Source organism: Cyprinodon variegatus, unplaced genomic scaffold (assembly GCF_000732505.1).
Source record: "Cyprinodon variegatus isolate N-32 unplaced genomic scaffold, C_variegatus-1.0 Scaffold370, whole genome shotgun sequence".
NCBI classification, from domain to species: domain Eukaryota; kingdom Metazoa; phylum Chordata; class Actinopteri; order Cyprinodontiformes; family Cyprinodontidae; genus Cyprinodon; species Cyprinodon variegatus.
In genome coordinates, this window is record NW_015150823.1 from 621,807 (window position 1) to 633,956 (window position 12,150).

Sequence of the window (12,150 nt, forward strand, 5' to 3'; positions counted from 1 at the left end):
ATGTGCAGCCATGTAGAAGTATCTTTGCTGAATGGCTGGATATAGATCTTGTCCTTCTAGACCTCACTGAGGGACGTGGGGGGGGACTCCATCTGTAAGGGGTATGCAAGTGATCAAAACTGTAACTTGCCGTATAAAGGGTTAACCACACTTGGTCAGAAGAATATAAGTGTAAATAAAAACAGACTTGATTTGCTGAGGTTATATTGGCACCAAGAGAACCAGATGTTTGTGATTAAAAAGGTAAAGCAAACGTCTTCTAACATGTCGTGTTTGCAGATTGCTTCATGCGGCGCCGGATCAACATGCAGATGATGATCCTTCTGAGGCCCATCAGGATCTAGTCAGCGCTCTGTCTGAACTGTACCAGGGATCCCAGGAGACATTCAGCAAGAGGGCCAAGAAACGTGCGTAGATTTTCCCTGTCTTTTTTTATCTGGTAGTTTAAACTCCCTACATCTTCGCAGAGCTTTTTATTTTTCAGATTCTTCTTCTTAATGCCTTGATATGTGATTTTTATTCCACTTCCTGTCTAGTAGGAGGTGCCCATCGTACTCCTGTGAAGCAGAAAATGAAGACAATGAGTCGCTCTTTGCAAATGCTGAATGTGGCGCGCCTGAATGTCAAAGCGCAGAAGACTGAGAGTGAGCCGGCGGGGAGTGAGAGCAGGGGTGCCGACAGACCAGGGAAAAAACGAAACAGTGACAGGAACAAACCCGGAGGAGCAGCCACTCTCAGTAAGGCTCTCTGTTTACAGTTGGTCTGGTCGCTGTTATACATTTTATCGCATAAACGTTCAGGAGATAAATCTCATACCTCAAGAGGAGGACTTTTGGTCCTTGAGGGGTTGGTCTCCCGCAGCATTTAGATGCTGCTTTTCACAGCAAAGCTCTGTTAAACTGGACTGAATGAACTGGACTGGTTTAGTTGAAGTTTTATGGCGGACTCTGATTTGGACGCTATTTAGTGTTTCTTGTTTTTTGGTTCTCAGGTTTCTCCAGTGAGGAAGAGCTGCTGTGTCATCTGAAGGCCAGCTATGACAAGACTGTAGCAGAGGGAACCTCATCTCTACTGAATGTACAACAGCTGCTAAACGCCGTCAAAACCTTCCTGGGTGCTGAATCAGACTGGGAGGTGAGAGAAAATGCTATATTTTCTTTTTTGTGCTTAAAGAATTCACCTTATCTTATTTGTTGCAGCTTAGATTTCTGTTTGTGTGATTCTGTTTATGGTTAACATGCTTTTCAGTTTCACTGTTTCAAAAACAGACACTTTGGAAATGTGTACATTAAACAGGCAATTGAACGTTAAATAAACATTTATTTTAGATATGAATAAGGCTGGAACAATTAATCGATTATTTAAATAATTGTCAACTTATTTAGTAATTAAGAGTCTAAAACATGCGTTTAGCTGACAGAGCGACCCACTTAGAGCAGGAATTTATACCAGGATTGTAAAAAAAATATTTAAACATTTTGCATTTAAGTTGAAAGAATTACTTCTGTCAATCTGCTCTATCCAGAACCCCTCAAGTGGAAAAATTTCAGTTGCTCCTGGTTTAATTTCATAAAAAAATCTTCTTAAAGGAACCTTTGGCTATCTCATTATTAATTGATTAATCGGAAAAAATAATGGATAGATTAATCGATTAGCAAAATAATCTTTATTTGCAGCCCTAGATATGAAAGTGACACAAACTCTTGCTATGAATTACCATCTTTCTCTTCATATAAGCCAAGATATAGACTGAAAAGAAGGATTCTAATATGCGAATGCAGCTTCTGGGTGAATGATTTCTATATGGCGGCGTGTCCAATAGCAGCTAATCGGTCGGCCAGAGCGAAGCTGGTATAGGTCCAGAGTAGAGACTGACATTTTTTCGGGAATCCCACAGGTCACGGGATTCCCGTGGGATTCCCAATATGAAGAGTAAGACACTAAATTTCTCCCTCCAGGCTTTTAGGTGGTGATTAAATGCTTGAGGTGGATTTGTTGCCACATAGAAAGGTAGAAAGATTTGCAGCTAGCAAACGGATGCACAAATGCAAGCAGAAGTAAACACTTACACTAAAGGCCTCTCAGGACAAGCAAGCTTTCTAAAACTGAAAGCCTGGAGGTGAAACATCCACAAGCTTGGGGTTAGTCCAAAGGAAAATTGAAATAAAATCACACTCGCAATTTTGGGTAAAATATTCGCAATTTAGATTTGGCAAAATCGTTCAGCCTAGTCTCAACCAATTATCAACTGGATGTGGTTTGGATGTAGGGTGAAGCAGTACAGTGGAGGCAAAGCCTTTTGTATTTAAAACCTTACTGTAGGGCGAGGAGTCTCCCTGCAGCAGCAGCAGATCGTGGGTCCTGTACAGATGGACGTACGGCTGGGATCAATTATCCAGGAGCAGCTGCTGGCACTGGCTTTACTGGGTGTTGATCTGGTGTATTCAGAGAAAGATGGTGTTGAGGATGGGTTCAGAGCAGCAGGAAATGACAAACAGAAGCTCCTCTTTTTTTGATTTTGTACTGAAGGAAGCTGGACAGTTACCATCGGTATGGCAAGCCCTTTTATAACATAATCGCTAGACTGGGTATCCAAAGTAGCAACAAAGGTTTACCTTGTTAAAACTCTTATTTCACTGAGATGTAATAAGATTACAGAGATCTGTAACTGCAGATTTGCTCAGAATGATGTCATAGATATCTATGATGAGTTAAACTGATTCAATGTTAAATCAGCTTCCCATACAGGGGGGTTATTGCGACAGGGAGCAGCAATGCCAGGAGACCAGTGGTGGGCCAACTAGGTGGAAAATTTGAGGCGTGTGAAGTGAATGTACCTTAAGCTCGGTTTGGGTGGGGGTGCATTCTCTTGGAATAAAGAGGCAGGAACTTTAGACCTCAGGCAGTGTTTCTATACCACTGAGATAAAGTTTTTACTCTGTACAGGCTTCCTGTAATACAACACCAAATGGAAGGTGATCATTTAGAGTTTTCTCCATCCCAGCCTTCCTTGGAGAGTCAAAAAGCTGAACTATCTAGGAAAGTCAAAAAGATCATTGAAGAGATATTGGTCATTTGGAGTTAAAATTCAATTTGATAGTATGTACAAATTAAATACATCACAAGTAAAAAAAATCTCCAGCATTTTGTTGTTCATAGTAGAAAATAATTCACTAAGTTAGCAGGAAACCCAAAATTCCTGATTCGTGACCCACTAGGATGCTGTGACGTCAGTTTAGTCAGGAAGTGGTCATCTTACATAGCAAGTCAATATTTATTCACCTTTGTGATGGAGGTTTTATCCTTTAAAGAGGAAAAATACGAAGTCTTAGTGGTTTTATTAAAGCTCGCTGGTTTAATCATCGCTGATGAATGTTCTTTGATCTTATGTGGACCCGCTGGAAGTTCATTATCTTTCAGAACATTTTCCAGATGTTGCTGTGTTTTAATTAGTTTAAACCAGAATCTAACATGTTGTTTGAAGAGGGGATCACAGGATTTGGATTGGTGGTGGCTCGGTTGGGTTGGCAGCGTGCTGCGGCGGCTGGGCATGAAGGCTGGCGGTCAGTGTTGGAGCCCTGTGTGCGGTGCTGCTGGTTCTGGATAGCAGGCTGTGCGGTGCTGCTGAGCCTGGACAGGAAAGGCGGTCCATCAGTTTTCCGATCGCAGCGAGCGGTCCAAGCACCAGATGGGAAACGTCGCCCTCCGGATGTGGTTTGTACCCGGTTTGGCTCATGGCTGCGGGCCGGTGGGGTTCGAGCTGTGCTAACTGACTGTTATCCATCGCGGTTCTTGTTGTTCTGGAGCCCAGTCCATTATGATATGGAAATCCGTCTGGAGATGCAGCTATACTAAACTGTGCAACTCGCTAGTGTTCATTGTTTTATGAAATAAAATATCTCAGAAAAAAATAAACTTTGGCCATCAGGTACTTAAAATAAGTTGCAATGGCTTGTTTGTTCTGTTGTATAGTTTTAATAAAGTACCTGATGGCCAAAGTTAATTTTTTTCTGAGATATTTTATTTCATAAAACAATTAACCCTAGCGAGTTGCACAGTTGAATCCAACTGATGTTGTGAGAGAATGTTTAACTACACTGACGTCATGGCTGTGATTCGTCACCTGACTGCTCTGGAGGCGCCCAGCATACTGTAAAAGCCTTTAGATTTTTATTACTTGGAGCATTTTAAGCATGATTTAGACAGGCCACATAGAGAAAAGAAAAGATCATCTACCATCACACACCATAAATCTGCTCTAGGCGCGCTCCTTTCTGTTTGAAATTTAAGAGGCAATCCAGAAATCAGGGAAGGATGTTTACCGTAAAACAAAGATATAAGAGCACTGCACATTTTTACACAGTCAGTTAAAAAAAACTCATGGAAATGGGAAAGAAATTTGACCTCATATCTGCTTGGCTTATTCAGACAAAATTATTGTTAAATTCAAACAATCTTTATTATTTAAACCTTTATTTATTATTCTGGCCTTTAATATAAACCTACTAAAGTTATCTTTAAACCACATCGAAGCTGAAAAATAAACATAAATATATACAGGATGTTTGGAAATTTATCCTAGTTGATCATTATATCATTTTATAAATATTCTTTAATTCTTGTCTTTATATTAAAAAACAAATATTTATATTTCCACTTTGACCCTTAGTTATGTTTCTACCATTTGATTATGTGTGTTGTTAGAAGTTAAAATATAAAAAAAAGGTGACAGACCACGGTCGAATGTAGCAGAACTGTTGGAATCAACTAGCTTTTGTCTAATCTGTAGGAAAAGGCCGTTTCAATTGTTCATCAGCACCTCATGAAGAACGGCAAATCAATCCGTCAGCTCTACGGAGGGGCTGAGGATGCTGAGAACAAAGTCACAGAGTGAGTCATTCTTCACTTTCCTTCTTTTGATCTCATATATGGATCATTCTAACTTAAAATAACTCAGACTTTCTAATCTAGGTGCAAACTGCAGGTGATGTTACGGCTGGAGCTGTGCAGGCGTTTCTGCTCTCGGCTGCCTGACTCGCTGGATGCAGATCAAATAGCAGAGGAGGTGAGAGGATTAATATACTTTATTGAGTTTGATTTGGGAAAACGTTCCTATTTCTCTGCAGTGAAGTTGTAATATTCTGTCTGTGTTAGGCAGCTGAATTACTCCGGATAATCTCATTAACAAAAGACCCAGTGTGCCTAGCGAGGTTCCTTCAAGATGAAGTACTCCCAGGGTGAGTGTCCCTCTGCAGAAATACTGTTTCTTTGAGTTGAGCTATGATGTGGCCAGTTTTTAACCTACATGTGGATCTCAATAGGCTACAGTATCAAATTAATTTCATTTCAGTTTAATAGGGCTGCAAAATAAGTGATCCCTGTGAAATCTGCGTGTGCAGTGTCCGTATTGGTTTAATGTTGTGCTTATTCAATGCAAATTTTAGGCACTTTTTGTGTGTTTCTTTTTCTTTTTTTTTATCCGTGTCCGGATCGAAACGGAGGTGTATGGCTGTCTGATGAATATGTTAGCTTAGCTCTCTTGATTACATAAGCCATAAAAAAACATTTACGGATTAAAAATCCCCCTGATTTTTGTTTTATTTAAATTCTCAAACAGAATTTGGTGGTTTTCTTTAGCAGCAAGGTAATAACATCAAATTAATTGAAACAAATGATTGACATTCTGGTTGTTCTGAATCTATTTGCTTTTTTTTGTCCTTACTCATAATTTAATACAGGAAACCTGTCTTTTTTTTCTTCACTTATTTTAGTTTCCCTTCTTGTTTCTGACATTGTTTAAGGATAAGAAGCAACGTAAATTTTTCCATAACTCAAAGGCATGTTGTTCCTCCACCATGACAGGTTCCTGACTGCTGTTCCTAAAGTGCTTGCAGACATCTACAGCAGCCTGGGCACTCAGCTTCCCGATGCTTTAGTAGCTGTCCTGCCTGCTGACTTCTTCAGTGACGACTCTGTCGCCAAGGACAGTATTTCTCCTTCTGCTTCCTCGCCTCCCGTCTCCACACAGAGCCTCGCTTCCGAGGAGGGTTTACACCACCTGCGAAATCGTTCAGCCAACAAGCGGAGGTGAGTTTCCCAAACTGCTTTAAAAGCATCAGAGATTATGAAAAGTTTAACATGGATTCACATTTTGAACAATTAGATGAGACTTTGAGGTAAAATCCAAATAATAACCTTTCTTTAGATATTTTTTTTTGTAATTAACATTTATTAGAGCTTTAGGAATATTTTTTTATTTTTTTTATATCGCTGATATTTGATAACTCCTCTGAATTTCTGTCCAGGAGTGGGATGTTGACTCGACATCGCAGTTTGACTGAATCCTCCCAGAGTCTTCGTCAAATCCAGCTGCCCAAAAAGATCACAAGAGCAGTGAGTTCATGCGTTTGTCTCCCTAGAACTTCATCCAGTTTTTAGCATCCAAGTATGATTTATTTATTTAATTTTAATCAACCACTTCCAGTATTATGCTGGTACTAGTCTGTTTTTTTTTTTGGATCACTGCTTTCAGGTTACTGCCTTTCAGTTTTTGCTGCCCATTTTGGCACCTTTAGACTGTTGCTGTATTGGATGCAGCAGGGGGCAGGTTCATAGACACCACCTACCAATCAGATTATGCTCTCTAAGGCAGGCATTGCCTAAAGTCGTCGAGGGCTGCTGTCCTGAAGGTTTTAGAGGTTTCTCAGCTGTAGCTCAGCTGATTCTGACAATTAAAAGTTCAGCAAAGACCTGTTGATCCATTGTAAATGGCACTAATCCTGTTTTCTCATCAGCTGTCTTCCTTTTTTCCCTATGGAATCCATGGTCCGAGTTAGCCTGGAACCACATCACGCTGGTTGCAAGTTATGACCACTGATCTCTATGGCTATGATGCAAATTATTGTTTAAATTTATTTATAATACAAATGTTTCCAGCATTGGAAAATTGACCTCCTGCACACTATATTAAAACAAACACAAACATTTTTTTATTTTCATCCATTTTTGAAAAAGCTCCAGGGAGCCGCAAGGGGGGCACTAAAGAGCTGCGGGTAGCTGACCCCCGATTAAGGTGTTAATTAACTGGTTGATGTGACGAATTGAACAACAAAAGTAACATTTTTCCAACTCCAGCATCTGCTGCATGTGAAGCTCATGAGGCGATGCTCCTGCTCCTCTAGACCCACTACAGGACCTTTAGATGCATCTTGATGCGCTTCAACCATGGACTTTGCATGTAAACCGGCTGCTTCTACTGCTCAACGCGTGTCTGTTGTAAACGTAGCATCAGTTGTTGGTATTAGTTAGCGTCTGCTGTTTCAGAAAATATTAGCAATCATTTAACCTACCTTGGTGTGGAAGTAACAGATTAATTGTTAAACGTGACCAAACGTTACTGTCAAGTTGAACGCCATCATAATGGCACTAACCTCATAGGTTAAAGTGAATCTTCCTACATGCTTCCTACATTGCACTGTGCAATGAAAGGTTTCATTACAGGTTTCCGCGGGTCATAAAAAAAAATCATTAAGTCATTAAGTAATTATTGTTTAAATGAATTGCCTTAATTGATATTAAAATTAATGAAATGTGATTATAGTGGCATTTAGAATGCTTTATAAAAAAATAAAAAAAAACATTTTTAAAAACAAATTCATCGGATATATTATATCAGATATAAGTGGTTTTCCAGAGGGAAATTACTTATTCCAGTTGATCGTAAAGCTGTATGTTCAGAAAAGAAGCTCATGTTGGAGAAAAAGGTATAGAGAACGGGGGAAAATGCAAATGCTATATATATATATATATATATATATATATATATATATATATATATATATATATATATATATATATATATATATATAATATATTATTTTTTTTTCCCTGAGACATTAAAGATGGGTAGACCTGACTGATTGTTGACCTCTAGGGGGCCCCAGTGAGTAGTCAGAGCCTATATAATGCTTTGAAAAATGTCACACATTTTCTGAAGAGCTTGAAAGGTTGAAAAAAAGCCTCATTTTACAATCTCTAGATATAAAGGGCATCAGGGAGAATTTTAGTGTCTTACTCTTGTTAAATAAAATGTGATTAAAAATCTGTTTGAAAACTGGCTTTTTAAAATTTGTGATTCTGTTGCAAATGCAATTAAATACCCAGCTTTAGAGTTAAACTGTCTCCCGTATTTCGGATAATTTACCCCAAAATGAAAACAAGCTAGCAAACCAAAAATTCCCTTGATTGGATCTTTACTGTAACATCAAGTTGAAATGGACGATGTCTCTGACAGCCATTACTTCTGGATGACATTAGCGTTTGTTTTCTTGTATAAGCATCAGCAGATGCGTACATTACGTTTGCAGATTCATTAGTGTAATCAGAAGCCATACTTTGAAGATGAAGCACTTAAACCACCGCTCCTTCTCTTTGCCACAGCGCTATTTATATTTTGTTTTCTTTAGTAATTTGTTTTTCTTACATGTATAAATTGAGATTTTTGTTACATTTGTTTCTTTTTTTTCCTCTCAGAGCAAAACAAAGATCTCTACTGCTTTGGAGAAACCTGTAGAAATACAGCAACCTCAGAAACAGCAAACCCAAGGTATGTGTCGGTAGATTTTTAAAGACTGGACTAATGGATGTAAAGGAAATTACTGTTTTATTAGTGTTTCACACAAGTTTTTTATTTAAATCCACAAAAACCTTCCAAAGAAGTTTAGAATAAGCTTCAGCAGATGCTCTATTCCAGCGTTTAGTGCAGGGGTGGGCCATTCCAGTTCCCGAGGGACCATATCCTGCAACTTTTAAATGTGCCTTTGATTCAACACACCTGAATCAAGTAATTAGAGGATTGAGAGGAGTCTGGAGGAACTGATTGAATACTAAGGAGACAAAAGACACACCTGAATCATGTGTGTTACACCAAGGGTGAATCTAAACTGTACAGGATACTGGAACCTCAGGAACTGGAACCTCAGGAACTGGAATTGCCCACCCCTGACTTTGGTCTTCATCTAAAAAGCAAGACCAAAACTGCTAACTTTGGATAGTCGTGTTGCTTTAGCTGAGCTCCTTGGTTATTAAAACATGACTCGATCACCTCACAATCTCTTTGCCTGCTCTTTGCATGCTGCATTAAAGAATTCTACAATCCTATGGAGCTGGAATAGATTATGCTTTGATAATTATCTAAAACATGTAGCCCAGACAGGAGTTGGTAATATGTAAATCACATACAAACATCGTGCAACTCTCCTACCCACAAATCCTCTGAGTAAATTCTCTCAATTCACAGAAGTAACCAAAGTACGAAGAAACCTGTTCAACCAAGAAGTTGTTTCCCCTTCGAAGAAAAGAAAGCTGCCGAGGAGCCAGTCTGTGTCTGCAGTGGAGGGACTGAAACGCCAGCGTCCTCCTGAGTGTGAAGGTAAGGATGTACAATGTTTAATGGCACTTTTGAACCAAGTTGATCATTTTTTTTTTAACTTATTAAAAGTAATGTATTAATATTTCAGAAAAGCATAAACTTCTAACAAAGAAGGTGTGTGAGACGCCTCTGCATAAGCAGGTATCCAGTCGCCTCTTACAACGGCAGAAAATAGGAAGGTACGTTTCTGGTATTTTATAACATGCAATAACTGAAGCTCTTTATGAATGACAGCATTTGATTCAATTCATGCTCTTTTCACAGGAAATCTGACCCAACTGAGGAGTGCATAGTAGAAGAATCACCAGTAAAACCAGCCGAAGGTATTTTTCCTCCCTTTTTGTTCTAAAGCTGCTCAAAGTCTTGCTCTTTTTCTCTCAGCTTGAATTAGTCAGATTTGAATATTTGTTTCTCTTCACAATTTCTTTAAGCTTTTTTAACTTTGACTCGGCCTAATCACCAAAAAGAATCTGAATTTTGAGCCCTTTAAAGTTCTCAATCTGCTCAGCGTGTGCTCTGTGAAGGATTCACCATCTAAAGACTCGGGAAAGTTTGGCTGTCTGTAAAAATCCTTCTCTGTCCGAGAGGAACCTCCAAGGTTTAACCTCACTAGTGATCAGGGATCTGGATCTCCTCTGAAACAGAGAGCCTCGATGTAAGTGGGTGAACCTCCTCTGTAGGACAGATGGACGCAACTTCAAACGTGAGCTGAGGAGTTTAGGCCTCCTTGGATCCTACATTTTGGAGGTTTTCTGGAAACGTCCCTCTAGGAAGGGACTCGGCTGAAGACCCAGAACCAACAGTGTACTATATATCCGGTCTGGCCTAGGAACCCCTCAGAATTTCACAGAATTAACTGGAGGATGTAAGGGGGTTCCCCTCTGAACCCTAATGTTCCTTTCTTGGATTAGCAGAAGACAAGAGAACAGCATCCTTTCATGAATTGTCTAGATTTAGATGCTGTCCCCTAAATTTTACATTGATTCCTTTCTTTTGTATCTAAAGTTTTAGCTGAGTTAACAGAGAACAGCTCATCCTCACACTGAGGAGACTTCTACTAAAAGAGATAATTATTTCCGGTAAAATGTTTGTATTAGGGCTGCAACTATAATGTTGCACCCCTAATGAATTAGATTAATCCAATTCAATTTATTTCTATAGCGCTAATTCACAACACATGTCATCTCAAGGCATTTTACAGTTCAACCAGATCATCCAGTCAAATTGATTCAACGTTTTCTATCCAAGGAAAACCAGCTGATTGCATCAACTTATTGACACCTCACCAATCCCTCACACTAAGCATGCTTGACAGAAGCAGAGATACAAAAGGCAGCTGTAAAAGGCGGCCCCGTCCAGGAAACACACAGCCAGGCAGACGAGCTCAGAGCCAGCTGCTATGCCAGAGGATGAAGAGAGCACATCCAGTTGTCACAGTCAGAGAAACAGGACTACACTGAAAAACAGGCCAAGCTCCAACATCTATAAACAAAGGTGTTGATGGAAGCAGCACAGCTGATATTTCTCTCCAGGATGGAGTCACAGCCAAACAGGAACAGACCAGATGAAGCTACTATGAGGAAAAGCAGAGAGAGCAGAACGTTAGAGATTGAACTAACAGAGTCTGCAGAGTGGGAGAATAGAGAGAGAATGATGAAATGGGGGTCCCTATGTCCTCCAGCAGTCTAAGCCTATAGCAGCATAACTATAGAGATAGCCCAGGATAACCTGAGCCACTCTAACTACAAGCTTTATCAAAAAGGAAAGTTTTAAGCCTAGCCTTAAAAGTAGACAGGGTGTCTGCCTCACGTACTAAAACTGGTAGTTGGTTCCACAGGAGAGGAGCCTGATAACTAAAAGATCTGCCTCCCATTCTACTTTTAGAAATTCTAATTCAGGTAACTTGATTAAAAATGTTAATGGAGTCCCACCAGTAGTTGGTATCATATTAAAGCACCAATGTATTTGTTTGTGGTTTGCTTTTCCCACAGACCTGAGAAGGAGCCCAAGAATAAAGAAGCTTGCCAGACGACACTCCAGCATCTTCTACTCGAGTTCTCAGCCTCGTTCCAGGAACCTTGAGAGAGCCCTTTCTTCATCTCAGCTGCCGCTCAGCGACAGCAGCAGCTGTGACGTTGATGTGAAGGCGGTCCAGTCTCCCATCCGTCTTCTCTTCGGAGCCGCTGTTTCCCCCACGGGTTCCAGCGAAACCCAGACCACCAGAGCTCGGCTGTTCACAGACTCCAGTGTTTTTGAGGTCATTTATCCAAATTATCAAAGAATTTTAGCAGGATGTAAAGTAGAAAATGTTCTGAAGCCTTTCTGGTTTGTCTATTTCATACTGGTCAGAATGCAGTAACAGATTCCCCTCCAGGCCTGTTATTAAGGGGGCGTTCTAGATCCCATTTGAACCTATCAATCAAAGTTTTCGTTTATGAAGATATTTTTTTTACTAATCCGATCCTCGTTTATTCATCACTGGGAGTGAAATCAGTCCATCACTTTTTGTTCTTAGACGTCTCCTCATGTTTCACTTCCATTAGTTCCCCCATCTCCTTTAAAGTCATGCTTTCAAGCAATGGATACTGAGCGGTATGGGTCCCTAATCCAGTCAAGCAATTCTGGGAAAGCTGAAGAGAAATAAAATGAAAACTTCTCTAGAGTTTGTAAATGTGTGCCCATGACCTCTAACCTGACTCCACCAGATGGAAACCTTCCGT

General features: G+C 39.9%; 1 protein-coding gene across 3 annotated transcripts in view; it reads left to right on the forward strand.

Annotated features, from left to right (window-relative positions):
• The window catches only part of ticrr (TOPBP1-interacting checkpoint and replication regulator), a 28,216-nt gene that overhangs the window by 10,231 nt on the left and 5,835 nt on the right, over positions 1-12,150 (forward strand). For 2 of the 3 annotated variants that reach the window (XM_015386518.1, XM_015386520.1), the window contains exons 6-18: positions 280-407; positions 537-737; positions 992-1,134; positions 4,790-4,890; positions 4,972-5,065; positions 5,155-5,237; positions 5,863-6,087; positions 6,306-6,393; positions 8,533-8,605; positions 9,299-9,430; positions 9,519-9,609; positions 9,695-9,753; positions 11,422-11,687. In XM_015386518.1, the coding sequence (XP_015242004.1) occupies positions 280-407; positions 537-737; positions 992-1,134; positions 4,790-4,890; positions 4,972-5,065; positions 5,155-5,237; positions 5,863-6,087; positions 6,306-6,393; positions 8,533-8,605; positions 9,299-9,430; positions 9,519-9,609; positions 9,695-9,753; positions 11,422-11,687 (1,684 nt within the window). The remainder of the gene's footprint in view (positions 1-279; positions 408-536; positions 738-991; positions 1,135-4,789; positions 4,891-4,971; positions 5,066-5,154; positions 5,238-5,862; positions 6,088-6,305; positions 6,394-8,532; positions 8,606-9,298; positions 9,431-9,518; positions 9,610-9,694; positions 9,754-11,421; positions 11,688-12,150) is intronic. The other variant, XM_015386519.1, reaches the window with a different exon arrangement.